This window comes from Haliotis asinina, chromosome 1 (assembly GCF_037392515.1).
Source record: "Haliotis asinina isolate JCU_RB_2024 chromosome 1, JCU_Hal_asi_v2, whole genome shotgun sequence".
Classification (NCBI taxonomy): domain Eukaryota; kingdom Metazoa; phylum Mollusca; class Gastropoda; order Lepetellida; family Haliotidae; genus Haliotis; species Haliotis asinina.
Window position 1 is genome coordinate 19,786,509 of NC_090280.1, and position 18,647 is coordinate 19,805,155.

Sequence of the window (18,647 nt, forward strand, 5' to 3'; positions counted from 1 at the left end):
TCTCACCGAAAACTTCAGCTTTTGAGATGGCACGCGTTTTATGTTTGTTTTTTTTTTCAAATCAAAGCATTGTTAACCCCCTTTAGTTGATAGAAAATGTTGTCAAATGTTTCACAGGCATCAGGGTTTGTCAGCAGAATGTTGGATTTTTTAACGTAGCACGCAGCAATTGTCCTGTTAAATAGCGGTTGTCTGTATATAATCGAATCTGGACCTGACAATCTGACTGCCCGATACCGATATCATTATCATATCAACACAGTTCACTATGTGTTACGAGGGAGGTGTGCAGAGAAAGGGACAGCCGTGTTCGAGCAGCACGTGCACAAGTCAAAGTTATTGAGTCATTTAACTGGCTGTCCCTTACTTTGCACTTCTCCGTCGTAACAAATAGTGAACTGAGTCAATAGTTTAATGATATTTTGTTTAACAACTATTTTTTACTTCTCCGGCTTAAACTGGGCAAAAACCCGATACAGTTGATTTGATGTTTTGATTAAGATCAATGTTTCATTGAGTATTATATGTGTATTAGTTGGCGACTTAGACTGCCAACTTTAACCAGTCATTAGAACTACAAGGAGTAGTCTATATGAGCGGGATATTCTGACATGCTTCAATCAACGAGTCTGACCATCCGGTCCAGTAAATGACCTCTCATTTTCAATGGGATTAGTGAGTGAGTGAGTTTAGCAATATCCCAGCTATATGGCGGCGGTCTGTAAATAATCGAGTCTGGACCAGACAATCCAGTGACCAACATCAGTAGCGATCTGCGCAATTGGGAAGCGATGACCTGTGCCAACCAAGTCAGCGAGCCTGACCGCCCGATCCCGTTAGTCGCCTCTTACAAACAAGCATAGTCGCCTTCAATGAGATTAACAAGTGGAAACATATCTGTTTTTATTTCCTTCTCCGAACCCAAACCTTCCGCTCTTGAAACAAACAGACTGTACGTAATATTGATGATAATGTGTTTAGTGGTGATATATTATGGTAATAAGTAGTCAGTTGCAACAATGTCACTGATGCTTGTGGCATTAAGTAGATACTTTTACTCATCGCTGATAACTTAAATATATTCTTATCGCCTTCTCCAAACATTTTCTCCAAGCAGGACATGGTGACCACTTCAGATAAGAGTAATCTCTAGAAACAAACATGCTCCCTAAACTAATACTTATATAACACTTTACATAATATTAAACCAAAAAATTAAAGAAACACGAATGCTTTGAAGCAGTACATTCATCACGACGACCTATCGTAGCCAATTACATACATACATACATACATACATACATACATACATACATACATACATACATACATACAGACACACACACACACACACACACACATACATACATACATACATACATACACATAATGACAATGTCGCCGTTGTGTGCTAAAGAACGACGTTTGCCCACGTTCTTGATATTATTCAGCTTGACCTGAGCCACTCTACATATGCATGACCCGGGAGGTCAAACGGCTGGTCGAGAAGCTCGCTGCCTAAAAGCCCGAATAGTAAACATTAAACCGTCTGCAGTTAATTGCTTAAAGAAACGTGGCACATTGCTGACACTGAGATGTCAAACGTCGACCTTGTCTCGGCTGTTCGGACATGTTCAAAATCACCTGACATGAATGCATCCCATCACAATAATAGACACAAGTTGTGACACGGTGACGCAATGCATTTACTTCACTCGATCAGGTGAACAAGCTGAACAGCCTGTAGCCATGGTCGCATATTGCGCTAGACTGACCACTCAGTGTGGTGTAGGTTTATTACTGTTGTGAAGGGGCTTCTCATTGTTTTGACAGTGCTCATTCTTGGTCTTACTATTGTTCATCCATAAATTTCGAGTTTGTTTTCGCTTGGCATCTCCAGCAACTATGTCTTTGAAAAACAATAATATACCTATTCTCGATGAATTACACAAATGTTCGTTCCATTTTCAACTGTGTTAATGTTTTAGTACCAACATGTAGTTATTGTATGTGAATTCAATAAAGTGCTCTTTAGCTCTTCTGTCGGTTATGCGGTTTGTTAAGTAACGCCTACATCAGGACTGCTGCTTTGTGAATAATGGAGCATGGAGTATTAGTTTGTTGATCGATCTACGCAACTGAGATACTTTGACATGAGTCAGCCAGGTCAATAAGTCTGACCACCTGATCCCGTTAGTCGCCTCTTACGACAAGCATGGGATGCTGAAGACCATTTCACGGGTGCGCATGGGCCATTAGAACCTATGTTGATGTCACGTAATCATCCAAGTCACCAAACAGTGCTTGAACTAGATAATGGTTTAGCTTCTCCAATGTGCGCTACGACAGCTATGTGAAAGTGCTTTGTAAAAAATATGCTGACGTGCAAAAGTAACTCTCTCCTTTGAAACTGAAAATATTCAAAAGCAACAACAACCATGTAAAAAGTAAACGGTTTACTCTTTCAACAAATCTTGTACACGCGTCTTGAAAGCAAAATTTCGAAATCAAAACAAAAACACATGAAGATGCAAACATTAGGTGAGAAGAAGAGATTTCCCTAACCATAAGAACGCGAGAAACAGAATTAATGTAATAAGTGAAGTCCCTTGGCCTGGATGCATGCATTAACACGTCCTCCGACTGAAGTGGTCAAGCGTCAGGTGATGTCAGCGACGGTTTGTGGCAGCCACTTCACGTGGGTGAAAAAACTGGAGTGTGTTTCGTACACGAAAGTGTTAGCCAATCAGATTCCCGGACCTAGTTTTGACGACCTAGTTTTGTATACTTCCGGCACAGCAACTCGGTCTTTGGCGATTTAATAAAAAACAACAAGTGCATCCCCTCGAAAGGCCTGTGTACATGCCTCTCACACACATCAGAAATGTGGACAGAAGCTTCTGATACTCGCGAGACGTATAAATATATACGATATATTCAATGACGTGTGCGTAATTGTCCTGTTTTCGATCACGTCGCCGTGATTTGGTGATGCACCTTTATAAGTTATATAGTAAGGGAGTTGGACAGTAAACCGGGAGTTAGTTTATCGATTTTTCGGACCTGTGGGCGCCTGTGGTGGCATCTAAGTCGGAAGTCAGATTCTCTTTGACGACAACAAGGTCAGTCGTCTGGTCACCGCATATGCTACCCCAGACCGTGACACTATCTTCGAATTCACCATACAGCTCCGACTCATGTATACAACAACGGGCTGTTGTTTCACCTCTCCACCAGTGTTGTTTCACCTCTCCTTCTGTCCACCCAAACTCTACCGTCGGGCCTCGATAACAGAATCTGCTTTCTCATCAGTGACGTAGCTGCCAACGTCTCGACCTATCAGCGTAGTCTTACCTAACGATGTCTGTGCATTAGCAGTGCTCTCCAGTATGGTCGATGACATCTGATACCATGAGCATGAAGTCTTCTTGTAACTGTCCATCGGCCCACGGGGTGACCTAGTGCGTTGGCGAAGTTTCCTGACCGTAACTAACGAGCAACTAAACGTTTCAGCAACTCGACCAGTTGTTACCTCAAACTGTCGCATTCCTATGGCAATCTCTCGTTCTGCTGAGCTTATTCTTTTGTGTTTTCTGGTAATGTCGCATGCAGTGGTTTTATACATTTTTTGCACGTGCATCTTGCTTTACTGCACAACACGCAAATCCCATATAACATACATACATACATACATACATACATACATACATACATACATACATACATACATACATACATACATACATTATTAGCCGATGGACACAACTGTACAGAGGACAAAGATAAACAGGAGACAGTGGAAACTAAATGAAATAGTGGATAACTCAAATTTCTTTAGTGTTAGCAATTTATTGCGTGTAAAACTAAATGATGGGACAATGATCTTATGCGGTATGTCCTTTATCTTTTGGGAAAATCGATAAAACACAAAAAGAACAATGCACCGAGTGAGTTTAGTTTTACGCCGCCTTCAGCAATATTCCAGCAGTATCAAGGCGGGGCACATCAGAAGTGGGTAAAGAACACTGCAAGAGTGACAGCTGATGATTTTTACTATTTGCATTCTTCCTTAAAGCCTAAAGTGACAGAAAAGTGTTTTAGTATTTCATAATTTTCAACGTTGTCCTCTATTCACGTTTGAATAAAAAGTCACAAAAATGTTTTTAGGTACTTTAAATTACCGAAATCAGGAAGAATCCTAACATAGCAAGTTTACTGTTTATCGGAAATACAATATGTAATTTGTAGAAAAAATAGTAACTGTTTGTACAATCAGTGTCATCTTCATTTATGCAACTTAGCTTCGGATACACCACAACGCCCATCGGAATACGGATATCTGCGGCACATAGCATAGTTGACGCATCATACTTAGGATGCACTGATAAATTGATTAAATTCACTTTCTCCATGCATACAACAGGATTGCTGTGAAAAAAGAATTCTACCTAAAACAGGGTTTCTTTGTGAAACAGGAATACTAGTTTAAACAACCACATGACACGTTAGGAAAAACTAACTTCTAGCGTTCAAGCGAAACATTTTGATTGAATTGTCAGTTACTTTCAGAATTCGATTCACTGCTGCTGTTCGCTGTCTGAATGCCCGAACAGGAAATATTAAACCATCTGTAGTTAATTGCTTAAAGAAAGTTAGGATATTGCTGACGATTTCTCGACTCTGAGATGTCAAATGGCAATTTACCTGTATATTTTTATTCAAATGCTTGTTTCTTATATTAAGTTACGAATAACAGACATACATCCAAAATTATTTATATATTTTAATATAATTTTACACTCACACTCACAGCGTAACGCCGCCCACGTTCAATGGCCACACAAACATTCACAGCCTTGGGCCACCAACAAAAGTGGGGTTCAAGAGTTGCCTCCCTTTAACCTGGTCTCTTGGCGTTGATGAGATTGAGAATGGCGGAGGCTGTCGTGACACGAGTCGCTGTGGTAAGAGCGGGAACACATGGGCTCTGTTTGGGATTTTGGTCTCGTGAACTGGTCCCGATCGGGTATACGTGTAACAGTTCCGTTTATCTGCTGAATATTGGATGTCATCTTCGTGGGAGACCGATCGAGCAGTGTTTTCATTTCCGAGTTGATACTAAATATAGAACTTTGATTTAATTCCGCAACATATCGCTTGACAGGCGAGTCCCTGCATGCGCACCACTCCAACTAGTCTCAGTTTACCCCTTTTCTCTCCTGTTAAAGACAAAGTTTAGTTTAAACTGTATTTAGCATCTGTCTATCTGGCATAATTTTTTGCAGGTGACAGGGGGCAACAAAGGTCTGGGTTTCGAGGTGGTCAAATCCCTGTGTCGACTCTTCAAAGGAGATGTTTTGTTGACAGGTAGGAAAAGCGTATACAAGTTAAAATACGCTCTGCTCGTTCAGTCCAGGCCTGCTTTGAATGCAAACTTATGTAAGATTCGTGAGAGGCATACCGGACTTGACATACGACAATATATTATCGATGTCAACATTTTGTTTTATTCACAGTGAACATTTCTGTACTATTAATTGCGCCTTCACGAAGTGATGATAATAAAAAGCCAGGGAAAGTCCAGAAACGTGTTTAGAATAAAGAGGAAGTTGACATCCATCGATATTTTATGTCATAAACTTTGTGTAAGTTAATCTTTAAGAGGTCAAGCAATACGACAGATATTAATAGCGGTTTAACTGTGCCAGGACCGTGTGTTCTACTTCCCAGACCGGTAGAGCAGGGATAATCTATATTAATCTCCCTGGGTACTGTACTCATGGTTACATGAACAGTCGCCCCCACAAAATTGACGAAACTGGCCAACTGTGATATTATTTGAATACATCGGAGGCTGTTAAAACCGGCATCTGTCCGGCAAGTTGTCCACACCGGCATAAAAACTAACCTTTAACATGACTTTTAACGATATTATACGTGATATAGGAGTGGCAAATCGTTATGGAAAACTTCTTTATTGTACAATGACGACGTACGTTCAGTTGAGATACTTGGAAACGGTATGGGCACGCCGCTAGTAATAAGGTGATCATTCACAAAGAATTAACTTGCCATTTTTTTATACGCATATAAATACAACTGCCTCTCAAACGGTTCATTCTGAGAGAAAATATATTCGCGTGTTTATATTCTCCCATTTTAGACTGGACAAAATAAGTTAGGGATATTGGTATTTTTAGGATTGATATTTCATCAGTGTGTCAGTGAATAAATATGCTATTATTCATAATCTTAACATTTACATTTACCCCTAACTATTTTTGTGCAGTATATATACAGTAAATATATTTAAGTTGTTATCAAGGTCTGAATATGTGTGTTAGTGAAAATGTGTTTTCAATTCATAGCTGCGTTGCAGGGCGGTGGGATAGTCCATTTATCCATTTATGCAATGCAAATCGAGAATCATTCGTTTAATATGGAGAGATCGATAATTAACTAAATATAGATCAATTGTCGATAAATATCGAGAAGAATCTGAAAGAAAAGAATAAATTTCACATCACTGACGAGTGGTGACATGTTTATGTTTGAATCATTAACAATGCAGAAAGTAGAAGCATTGCTTGAATAAAGACCAACCTTTGAATGGTGTGCGAGTAAGTTTGATATTATATTATTTTCTATAACTCAAGTTAGGGGCCGTTCATCATTTATGACAAGGGGTGCCGGTGATGATTTTCAGAAGGGGTCACTCATTTTGTTCTGGGGAAGGAGTAGGGGTCATCAATTTTGGACTCATTATCTGAAGGGTGTGTGTGTGTCATTGAATTTGTACATGACAAGCTGGGGTTGGGGTGAGGGGTTGGGGTAGGGTGGTGGGCACTTACTTTGTACATTAATTCATTCATTCTTTTTAAGGGATGGGTGGATAGGGAACAAATCTCATTCATGCAGCTCTATAAAAATCATCATCATCTTCACCCCCAGCCGTAAATTATGAATTATGGGGTCAACACAGTGTTCATATCGATAGTGATGAATAATATTCCCTATCGACATTTCCGATTATCGTAATTTTACCCAGATCTAGTGTTGTTATGTAATTTCGAAATAAAGCAAGATGGTCTACAAGTGGTGTTAAAAATTGTCTGACCACAAGGAACATAAGTTCTACATAAAACCATACACTCATTTGCGCATTAGAGGGGTATTTGACCATGATGAAGATGACCGGTATCTGACTTGGGCACGGGCAGTGGGGTAGCCCAGTGGTTAAAGCGTCCACCCGTCATGCTGAAGACCCGAGTTATATTCCTTCCATGGGTACAGTATGTGAAGCCCGTTTCTGGTGTCCCCGACAGAGATATTGCTGGAATATTGCAGAAAGAGTGATAAAACCATACTCAAACAGTCGCGCAAGCTTGACCAAGGGAGGTAACTCAGTGCCGGTCTTGCTCATCCCCCGAAGGTCTACACATATACCAGTTTGCCTGGCAATAGTACATCCGACTGAAACACTGCTTTGAGTGATGCGGAGCTTCACTTTTTCCTGCAGCGAGGAACGAGAGTCTGGGTCGAGCAGCGGTGGCTAGCCTGGAACAGACTGGTCTGAAGCCAAAGTTCTTTCAACTGGACATCACTGACCAAACAAGCATTGCATCCCTGGCTACACATCTCTCAAACACATATGGCGGACTGGATGTCCTGGTCAACAACGCTGGTATCATGTTTGGGGTAGGACTTCTATAATATATTTTAGGGATACTGGCACTGTTAGGGGTTGCGTCCCTTACGCATGACAGGACATTATGATCGTTAGGATGTTCGACCTGCTTCAAGGCGTGCTCGTTGCTTCACCAAAGTGCCAGCTCAATATATATCCCTCAATATATATCCCTGAAATTCCTGATTCCAGGTTCCTGTTGGTCTGCATTCATGTACTTGTCAAATCATTTTGGGCATCACTTCGGGTTTTCATACCACAACAAACAGACACATCGTAAAAGAACTGGAATATTGTTTAAAGTGACTTTTAACTCAGTTCACTCGCACACTGCATTGGACCATATATATCTTTCAGGGGCCAACAAGAGTTCCATTTGAAGAACAGGTCAAGGCGACGATGAAGGTCAACTTCTGGGCCAATCTCAACGTGTGCAAAGCATTCTTTCCTCTCCTCCGACCCCATGCAAGGTAACGCGTGGTGTGTGTTTTTGTGTTTGTGTTTGCTTCTTGTTCAAGCTTCAGACAGCAATACTCCAGTTGTATCACTGGTAGCGTGAAAATGTAATCTTGTCTTGGGACAGTGGCACACCCTTCATGGTTGATGACAGAGAATATGCAATGGGCAATTTCAATATTTCTGCGTCATTTCCCAAAACGATTGCTTCATTACAGCAGTTTGTCATAAATATACCTTACTATTGGATGTTTCGGAAAACGAGTAGTCAACACCCTTTCAGGCAAAGGTTGCAACATTCACAATGATCCATTTCTGTCTTAAAGTGTTCGCTCATCACGTCAAAGACACCGGTTCGATTCCCCACATGGGTACAATGTGTCAAGCTCATTTCTGGTGTCCACCGCCATGTTGCTGGAATGTTGCTAAAGGCAGCTGGAACAGGCATCTGATTTGGGGTATTGTCTTAATGGCTACCCGTAGCATCTTGAACCGAACAATAGACCTGATACATAACAGGAATAATCTGATACACAGTTGAGAGTTTATCACTTTCCAGTACACAGGAAGCAACTTTTCCTCACCTGGATCGAAGTTCTCTAGTCTCTGACGGCGCATCGACGAGTAGCACTGCGTCCGGAAATCTCACCCTCTTTAGATATCTCCACCTTTCCAAAATGTCATATTATTCGTGTGTCTAGTTCTCAGGCACATGTCTCACCATCAGGGAACATCTCACATATAGGCAGCCTATGTCTGACATACCTAGGATGTCTCTCACGTAAAGAATATTCAGCGACTTGAGTATCCCTCGTACCCTCATGATATGTCCCTTCTCAAAATACAGGGTGAAATGGGGTCTAAGACGGAAGAATATTTCGCTCATATGACCACGTGCATGCGTGTGTATGTGTAGCTGCTTGAACTAGGTGGTTTTATAGTTTTAGGACACTGAAATACCATGCCGCAGTTAAACATGAATACCCTTTTCAGACACAGTATACTGGCACCAAGTCGACCAGTCCTTGTCCCCATTAATACCGAGCGCCAGACAGGGGCCAACAAGTACCATATTTTAACATCTGTTTGTATCACGCGGCCGGCGGTCGAATCCTCCCGTTCTCCTGGCGGACTCTCTAACTACTACACCACAGAGGTGGTTCCCATCTCAAGAAGATTAAGTGTGGGAGAAACCACGACTACGAGGGTTTACAAGAGATTGTGAGCCCTGTGAGGAGGGATGTCCCGATTTTCAAGGTTCACAGTCTCTTGTAAACCCGAGCATGAGTGGTTTGTCCAACTCATCAACTTTTTTGTCTTAAGTATCTTTTTAAAATATTATATAACGATCGATATCACTTGACCCCGGTGCCTTATGATAGATCCCCATGGGGTACACGGTATAGCGAGGGCCGTGACCTGGCCGACTTGCATGAAAAGCTCGTTTACTCCACGTACGTACGTATTCGTACGTGCGCTACCCGCAGCTCCCATCTTGTAAGGAACACGTGGTTTATACTGACGGACGATCTCTTCCTCACAGCGGTCCCTCGTAGCCTTGTGGTTATATCCGCCAAGCTAGGAAGGGTGGCAGGTTTGCATCCAGGTGGCGCCACAATATGATGGAAGTTTTCAGTAGTTTACAATTCGCATCCCGGGAATTACAATACTCATTCTAGGTATTTACAAATCACAAATTCTTGGATATCACACGATCCCAGACTTCCTCAATTTACATACTCCATGATCAATCCACAAGGGAACTGTTTATGCTGTGATTGGTCCTTACAGTAGTAAGACGTTCACGGTAGCCCAGAGTTCTTCTTCTTTGTTACAGGGTAGTGAACGTGACCAGCATGCTTGCAAGCTCGGCGCTGAATAGGTGCGCACAGGCCCTCAAAGAAAGATTTACCTCACCTGACATAACGCTGACTGAGCTTGAAAGCTTGATGGAGAAATTCGAAAAGTATGCCGTTTTGATGTAATTGATCATGCTTGTTGTAGGATGCGACTTGCGGGATCGAGTGGTGAGACTGGCTGACTCGGGTCCCAGTTGCGCAGATTGATGCTTATGCGGTTGATCACTGGATAGCCTGGTTCAGACCCGATTATTTACCGAGCGCCGCCATTTATGTGGACTATTGCAGAGTGTGACGTTAAACAACCAACCAACCGACCGACCAAATCACGTTGGACTATTTGCAGACCCTCCACACACACACAGATACGCTTTTAAATCAGCTTTTCCTTTGGGCATATTTTCTTTCGGTTATTGTATAACGTTGTACTTGCAATATCCCAGCTAAACGGCGGCGGTCTGTTAAACATCGAACCTTGACCAGATGGTCCAGTGATTGACAACATCGGTATGGCTTCACACGACTACAGAAAGCCAACGACTGTGACCACCCAGTCTGGTTAGTCGCTTTTCAGGACGGGACAATTTACCGTTTATGAATATGATGAGCAAAGACGGGATACGTTGACACGCGATAAGCTGAATAAATTATCCATTTAAATGGTCGTTAATATCACCAAGTGTGGAGTCCTCTGTCCCGCATTTAGAAAGGCTTGCAGTTGACTCATCATTACAGCAGATGAAATAGTTGATGAATTGTTCGATACACTGTAACTGGACTTAGTGACGTTGAACAGACGTAATGTTGTAGTGACGGTATGTTGTACTAGCATTATATTGTACTGACGTTATCTTGTAACGGTGTTATGCTGTACTGACATTATGTTGTAGGAGCCTTATGTTGTACTAGCGTTATGTTGCACTGACGTAATGTTGTAGCGATGTTATCTTGTTGTGACGATATGCTACACTGACGTAATGTTGTACTGATGTTATGTTGTTGTGACGTTATGTTGTAGTGACGTTTCATCAGGGACCTACAGTCAGACGTGGCCAGAGACGGCGTACGGCGTGTCAAAAATAGGCATAACAACGATGTCGCTGATCCAGCAAAGAGTGTTGGATAGAGAAGGGAAAACTGACGTGGTTGTAAATGCGGTAGGTTGATTTTGATGACGATTGGATAAGTGACCATATCAGTATGTCTTACACAACGTCTGTATATCCGTCACTATGCTGTTTTTCTGTCACAAGTGTGGTTTATAGTGTCTCAGTTTATAGTTGCGTCAATGTGTCAGAGCCTCTGATAACGTGTCAGGGTTACTATGTTAGTGTATCTGTTACTCTGTGCATCTGTTACCATGTCAGAGCCTCTGTTACTGTGTCAGAGCATCCGTTGATATGCCAAAGCCTTTGATACTATGTCAGATCTCTACTAGTAGGTCAGAGCATCCGCTAGCAGGTTAGATCATCCGTGGCCATATCAGAGCCTATGTTGCTATGTCAGAGCATCCGTTGCTATGCCGAAGCCTCTGTTACTATGTCATATCATCTATGAGTAGGTCAGAATATTCGTTACTATGTCAGAGCATCCTCTATTATGCCAAAGCCTCAGTGACTATATCAGAGCACACATTGCTTTGTCAGAACATCCGTCTCTGTCAGAGGGTCTGCTGTTATGTCAGCGAATACATTACTATGTCAGAGCAAATGTTACTATATATATATATATATATCTGTTACTATGTCCGTAAATCCGTAACTATGCCACTACATCTGTCACTGTCCAAATACACCTGTTACTGTGTCAGTGAATTCGTTTCTGTCACTACTTCCGGTACTGTGTCACTTCATCTGCTTTTAGGGATATTTATTTTATATAGTCCTTCCGTCCATAATCATTTTGTTTCCGGAGCATAACTCAGAAACCGTTCAATATTTTTAGACCAAACTTGGTAGATATGATAATCTCAACCTATAGTTGTGCCTTTTGCTATTTACAGAGTTTTGGCATTTTTATTTATTTTTTTTTTTGTTTTTCCATGGAACATTTTGGTGTTAGTCCAATGGTGGGGTGGGCTTCGTTTCCGGAGCAGAACTCAAAAACCGTTCAATATTTTACTGCAAAACTTGATAGATATATCAGTCAGAACCTGAAGTGGTGCCTTTGGCTATATACAGGTTTTTGTGATATACTATTTTCTCGGTTTCCATGGAAATGATTCGGACTTTCCAGAGCATATCTCACAAAGTACCAAATATTTGTCAGCAAGACCTGGTAGATATATGTGGCAGACCCTAATGTGGTGCCTTTTGCTATTTACAGATTGTTTGTGATTTATAATTTTCTGGGTTTCCATGGAAACATTTCAGACTTAATCTCAAAATCGAGGAATGGGCACAACTCAAAAATACAAAAATTCTACATATCTTTCTGCAAAACTTGGTAGATATGTAGGGGAGACCCTAAAGTGGTGCCTTTTGCTATTTACAGATTTTTGTGATTTATCATTTTCCCAGTTTCCATGGAAACGATTCTTACTTAGTCTCAAAATGGAGGGATGGGCTTTGTTTGCCGAGCACAACTTGAAAACTATTCAGTATCTTACAGCAAATCTTGGCAGATATTTGAAGTAGACCACAAAGTGGTGCCCTTTGCTATGTACAATCTTTTGGCATTTTTATTTTTCCTGGTTTCCATGGAAACAATTCTGACTTAGTCTCAAAATGGAGGGATGGGCTTCGTTTCCAGAGCACAACTGGAAAACCATGTGATGTCTTTCAACAGATCTTGGCAAATATATGAGACAGATCTTGAAGTGGTGCCTTTTGCTGTTTACAGACATATGGCATTTATATTTTTCATGACTTCCATGGAAATGATTCAAACGTAATCTAAGAAAACATCAAGTACCTGTCAGATGATTTGTCCTTTCAAATATGTGGGGGCCGGGGGATATGTCGTCTTTTGATGACTCTTGTTGTTTTATTTCTTTATTTATTTTTTGTTTGTTTGTTTGCTTTGGCGTTGTGGCGTCATTCGGAGTATCTGTAACAATGTCATTTATCGTTAATCTCTGAACGCACCTGTTTGTTGCAGTGCTGTCCAGGATGGTGCAGAACAGATATGGGTGGTCAGAGTGCGCCCGACTCGGCTGAAGAGGGTATGTCTCGTCTTGCCTATCATTTATTTAAATAATCGTCTTCTGTCAAATTCGGTCACTTTTTTTCATGCACAATAGTGTAAATATTGCACGATGGTACATCTTATCACATATTACAGCAAACTATGAATCAAAACTGTGTGAAATATTTTGATTACTAAACCTTAAGCAACGTCTTTGTGTAAGGCCAGAACTGACTTGTACTTCTTAACTGGTAATTATGGATCAACAGCATGAGTATCTATTGCGTAGATCGATGCTCATGTTGTTGATGACTGGATTGTGTGGACCCGATTAATGGACCCGATTATTTACAGACGACTGCCATATAGCTGGAATATTGCTGAATGCAGCGTTCAACACCAGTCCTACAAAAACATTTTTTGTCACTTTGCACAGTGACTCTGCATGAATATCTGCGTTTTTGGTTTGTTGGCAGTGTTGCCTTTGCAAAAGATTGCTACAATGCTGATCCTGTCTAAATCATATTACATCTCTAGTTTAGTGTGTCTTCATTGATGTTCTTGCATATCACTAACGTGCAAACCAACAAAAACCTAAACAAATCTCTATGTATTCCGAGAACTACTGATGTGGAATAGCTATCAAAATATCCAGTCTAAGTGAACTTATCCTCAGTACTTTTCGTTACATTCAACCACTGAGTCCTAACAAAACCTTATGGGAGGTCGCTTCAGGTAACCTTTGAGACTGACCAATCAGAACACAGCTTACCGCGAAAGTGTACATCCGCACATCCCTTATGAACTTTATATCTCGAAAAGGTTCTTACCCGAAGGATTCCGAATGCTATTTAGCGTACGATCGCTTCCGGGTTATGCACACGGCGTACGTACTGCCATGACAACGGTGAATAAACAGTCGCTGAAAATAGTGTTTTGACAATATTCAAGGATGTTAACTTGCGGAAATAATAGCTAATGGTAACCATGTCAATGGAAGCCCCAAAGCGTATATACTTCAGGTCAAATAACTGTGTTATATGCGGATGTTTTGTTTGTGGAGAGATCTGAATATTTTGAAAGTCCCTCCAATCCCTAAATAGTAGCCGTTGTCTGATTGGTTTAATCTATTTAACCGCGAATCGCATTTGATTGGACCGTCACTGGTCGCTCAAAGGTTACGTGACGCCACTTTCTACTAGGTTTTGTTAGACTCAGTGGTGGAGTGTAACGAAATACACTGAGAGGAAGACTGTCAAAATATCACACTTTTATCTTTCTTTGCTCAGCTTGCACTGTAGCCATTATGGCATGTTAGGCATGTAAACAAATTAGCTTTTGAAAGTTACGTACGTTCAAGTGTACTTTCCATCTCAAAATATTTTCTGTTTCTGTGTTTTGCAGAAAATTATGCTATAAATCAGATATTTCAAGTTTGAAAATGTGAATTGGAGGTTACTGACATCTTAATGTCTACAAACAATTTCTGATTCTGCTGGAGTAGCAGTATCTGGAACCTAAGCTAAGATTGTGTGACTGTGAAACATATTTTGTAAAATATTATTATTAACTATGCTTTGCTATCAAAGTTATGGAGTTTGTGTAGCGTACCTGGTGTGACAGGCCACCGGCTGACCTGCAGAAATGGTTTGATGTTCAGTGCATAATCCATGTAGCGGTATTCCTGAGACCTCGAGTTCATTTCTCAGATGGAGGTGCATTTATAAGGCTGTTATTTCACTTTAAACATAACTCGCTTTTGCGAATTAGTATCACCCTCATAACAGAACGCTATATTTTGTTCTTTCGTAGGTGCAGACACCATTGTGTATCTAGCAACACTACCACCGGAAACGATGTCACCACGAGGGGAACTTGTAACACACCGCAAGATCAAACCATGGACCAAAAAAAGAGCACTATGAAGCTGGTTATATTTTGTTGCACAATTTGCAGATTATACCTATATGTATACGACTGCAAATCATGACATGGTCTGCGAGGGCAACTGAGTTTGTGACATGATGTATATGAATGTAATACTATATCGCGGTCCGCTGAAGGTTCGCAGCCTTACGAGGTGTCGTAACTATATAGTTTATCGTACTCTTACTCATTGCTCGATGCTACGAACATCTGTTTCATGAAACAGCTAAATTTTCCTAAGTGTTTCAGTTAATGTGTTTACTGATCAGAGTATGCTAATCTAAAACGTGATATAATTAAGATATATAAGGAGATCTGCAATCATACCAACACATGAATCTCATTAATATGTTCAGACAATAACCTACTCTTCAGCCGATCCGAATCGTCTTGTGTGAAAGTTACAGATAGACATCACAAACAACTCTGGTAACACTGAATTCCAATTACTTGTTTCACACGAAAATGCTACTTACAAATGAATTTTAATTTAAAACTTTAATAGCACTGTATTTTTACATTTTTGTCGAGGTTTAGACAGCATACCTTAACTCAGAAATAACAGACGCCCCTGTTTGACGAGGTTGTAAAATCATTCAAATTGCAGGTGTTTTTTGCGGTCTTTCAGTGTAATTCTGTAACGCAGAATGAGGTTGTAATAATATCAATTCCGTACCAGTTTTCTTGCGGGGGGCCTATAACAGAGAATGCTGTACAGCGTGTTTGCCAAGATTAAATGGTGGGAAGTGTTAGAATATACAAGTGCTTACATAGATATCAAAAAATACCGATTAAACGTATCAAATAATACTGATTGATATTTATGTATCCAGTTAAATAAATTCGTCTCTTCATTCTGGACTGGTTATCGCAATAAAATGCACAGTAGGACGGAACCCATTAGAGAGGAAACGAGAGTGTTCTGTAATCAATGTTTTGACTTTATCACTTTTTTATAATAAAAAAGACTGATGTTCGATATTTACGGCGATACATTTGTGAAACCCTTCTCCTCAACAAATTCAATAATGAAATATTAGATATGCAGTTCTGTGTTTATTAACATAAAACGGGCGGTATGGTAGCTCTCCGACTCGCTGAAGACCCGGATTCGATTGATTGACACATGTCATCGGTTCCCAATTGCACAGATCCATGCTCATGTTGTTGATCACTGGATTGTAGTGTCCAGACTCGATTATTTACAGACCGCCGCCATATAGCTGGAATATTGCTGAGTGTGGCGTGAAACTAACTGAATCACTCATCACCCGTGTTGCCCAATATGCTGTTTCCCAGAAGTAGTATTGCAATACGTACCGTTTGAAAAGGGAATTATGACATTCTAGTAATACTGTACTGTCCTTACATTTATGTACAAGATGGAATGGAGCCTTCAACCCGGTGACACGTACGGGAGATTCTGGAAAATGGGAACACAACATTTTAACTCAACCAGAGGTAAACAGTTAAAGATTCGAATCACAAGAGAAACATTAGCTTTACGTTTTATCAATTCTTAAAACATGCTGCCACAGTTTGATTGCTTCCAGATGCACACTACATTACAACTGCACATTCATGTAGAACTAAATCAGGAAGATTGAACACGTTCCTGATTTAATTCCTTAAAAGGTACTACTCTGTGATACATGTGGAATAATTTAAAGCATCAGTGTCGTTCTGTTACTTTCAAAATACAAATGAAACCTGAAGAGGCCCTTTGCTTTTCTCCACAAAGTAAGTGCCCAGATCAAACTGGCATTAGAAGAATTGTCCATGATGCCAACAGTTTTGTGTCGTAAATGTGTGATATACAGACGTTTCCTATGATACTCAATTTCCAAGGAAGTATCATCCAGTTTGAACATCCGAATTCAATAAAATGTTTTCAAAAACATTCTGTACAGATCTTTTTTATGCCATAATATACAACACGCTCCGATACATCAATGGTTAAAACTTGAAAACGTTTGGTTTACCAAAATGACTTGTCTTTGCCATCGTAGGACAAAAAATCCCTTGCTGACGGGACACATACAAGATTTTAGAACATGAGTTCATATCTCAAATGAGAAACGTGATTTCTTCTGTTACCTCCTTCATATCATCCAATGATAATTTGGCATGTGCGCAAAGGGAATAGGATGATTTATAATTCTTAAATAATAATTATGAATGGAACTTCAAGGATTAACTGTGTAGTTGCAACTGGTAAATATTGCGATCCCATCGATGTAGGAACAGAATCCTTGTCCTCGTGTAAAAATATTCTTCCACTGTTTTCTTCTTTGCTGAATATAATATTTCCGAATTTGTACATGTGGAATATGTAGAGATGAATACACGAGCGAGTGTGTCATATTGTTTTTACGAACGAGTGTCAGAAAATTCCGTATTTCCCGTGCGAGAGCGAGAGCGCGGGAAATATGGATTTTTCTGACACGTTTCGTAAAAACAATATGACACATTCGCGAGTGTGTTAATTTCTTTATTATCCATTTATATCTAACTTTTTATTTCTAAACAACAAAGTCAACGTCAAACGCTGTTGTCGCTTGACTTAAAGATCAAGGTCGCGTAGGAATTCAGTGATACGTCACAATGGACGTAAACCCCCTGTGTAATGCTACTAAATGAGGAGCGCGATATATTAACTAGCTACTCTTGCATGAGGACAAAAATACAAACACGTTTTGAATTAAAATTTAATCTTTATCATCTTAAGTAACTGTAAGAATTGTATAACTGTTAATGAGAAAGTTATTCGTCGTGAGAAGCGTCACTTTTACCTTTTCTGGAAATCTCATATCAATAAACGCAGTGTGTGAAAAATTGTTTGTTTGTAACCTTTTGTATTTGATAGCATTTCATTGGTTTGTTCTCGTTGTAGCGAATATGTAGTAAATATGTAGTACAAAATTATGAATGAAAAAAAAGTAGTTCCACATTCCAATGGGGTCATGGAAGTCATGGTCGGATAACTGACCGATGAAATTCGTTTTAGGGTTTATTACACGTGTGCAACATATGATTTTTATGTACTCGGTTATGTTTCACTGTACGGATAAGCATCTTCAGTATTGTTTATAGGCATTTCATGCAATAGAATAGAAATTATCGACGATGAAACAGTAGTTATACAAAACTGTCTCCTGAAACGAAAAATGGTGACCCAAGGTTAAAACAAACGGAAATTGGTGCTGCAGTTTGACTGGTCGGAATTGACAAACAGATACTTTTACTTTGACAATTCGACAAGGCTGGATTAGAAAACCGTCTTAGAGGATCATCCTCAATTTTCTTGTTGGAAGAGTGTTGCAACACTCTGATATGCTTTGTTGAGCTGTACCACAGAAGCATAGGCCGGTGTAATAAGTGAAACTTAAAGCACGGCGATTTTTATTTCGGGTGTTTGACTAAATTGAATGTGTAACAAAGGGTACCTAAACTGGTGTAATCAGTGAGTGGCGTACACCGGTTTTCATGTATAAAAGACATACAGTGTCAGTTGCAAGATCCCACATTTAAGAAATTTGCATTTTGTAAAATTAGTGACACTTCGCCTGTCCTTGTCAGTTTCAACAGCTGTG

At 40.2% G+C, this 18,647-nt stretch overlaps 1 protein-coding gene across 1 annotated transcript; it reads left to right on the plus strand.

Moving 5' to 3' along the window:
- Positions 1 to 4,882: 4,882 nt before the first annotated feature.
- LOC137288206 (carbonyl reductase [NADPH] 1-like) lies at positions 4,883 to 16,952 on the plus strand. The gene is made up of 8 exons (XM_067820650.1): positions 4,883 to 4,964; positions 5,286 to 5,367; positions 7,520 to 7,698; positions 8,045 to 8,157; positions 9,981 to 10,109; positions 11,021 to 11,159; positions 13,102 to 13,165; positions 14,941 to 16,952. Exons 1-8 carry the CDS (start codon positions 4,920 to 4,922, stop codon positions 15,051 to 15,053), a joined length of 864 nt encoding a protein of 287 aa, XP_067676751.1. The 5' UTR covers positions 4,883 to 4,919; the 3' UTR covers positions 15,054 to 16,952.
- Positions 16,953 to 18,647: the final 1,695 nt, after the last annotated feature.

Coding starts and splice junctions, on each gene's coding strand:
- LOC137288206 (XM_067820650.1), top strand. CDS start 4,920: ATGAGATTGAGAATGGCGGAGGCTGTCGTGACACGAGTCGCTGTG. Junction 4,965..5,285: donor TCGTGACACGAGTCGCTGTG/GTAAGAGCGGGA, acceptor AATTTTTTGCAG/GTGACAGGGGGCAACAAAGG. Junction 5,368..7,519: donor AGGAGATGTTTTGTTGACAG/GTAGGAAAAGCG, acceptor TTTTTCCTGCAG/CGAGGAACGAGAGTCTGGGT.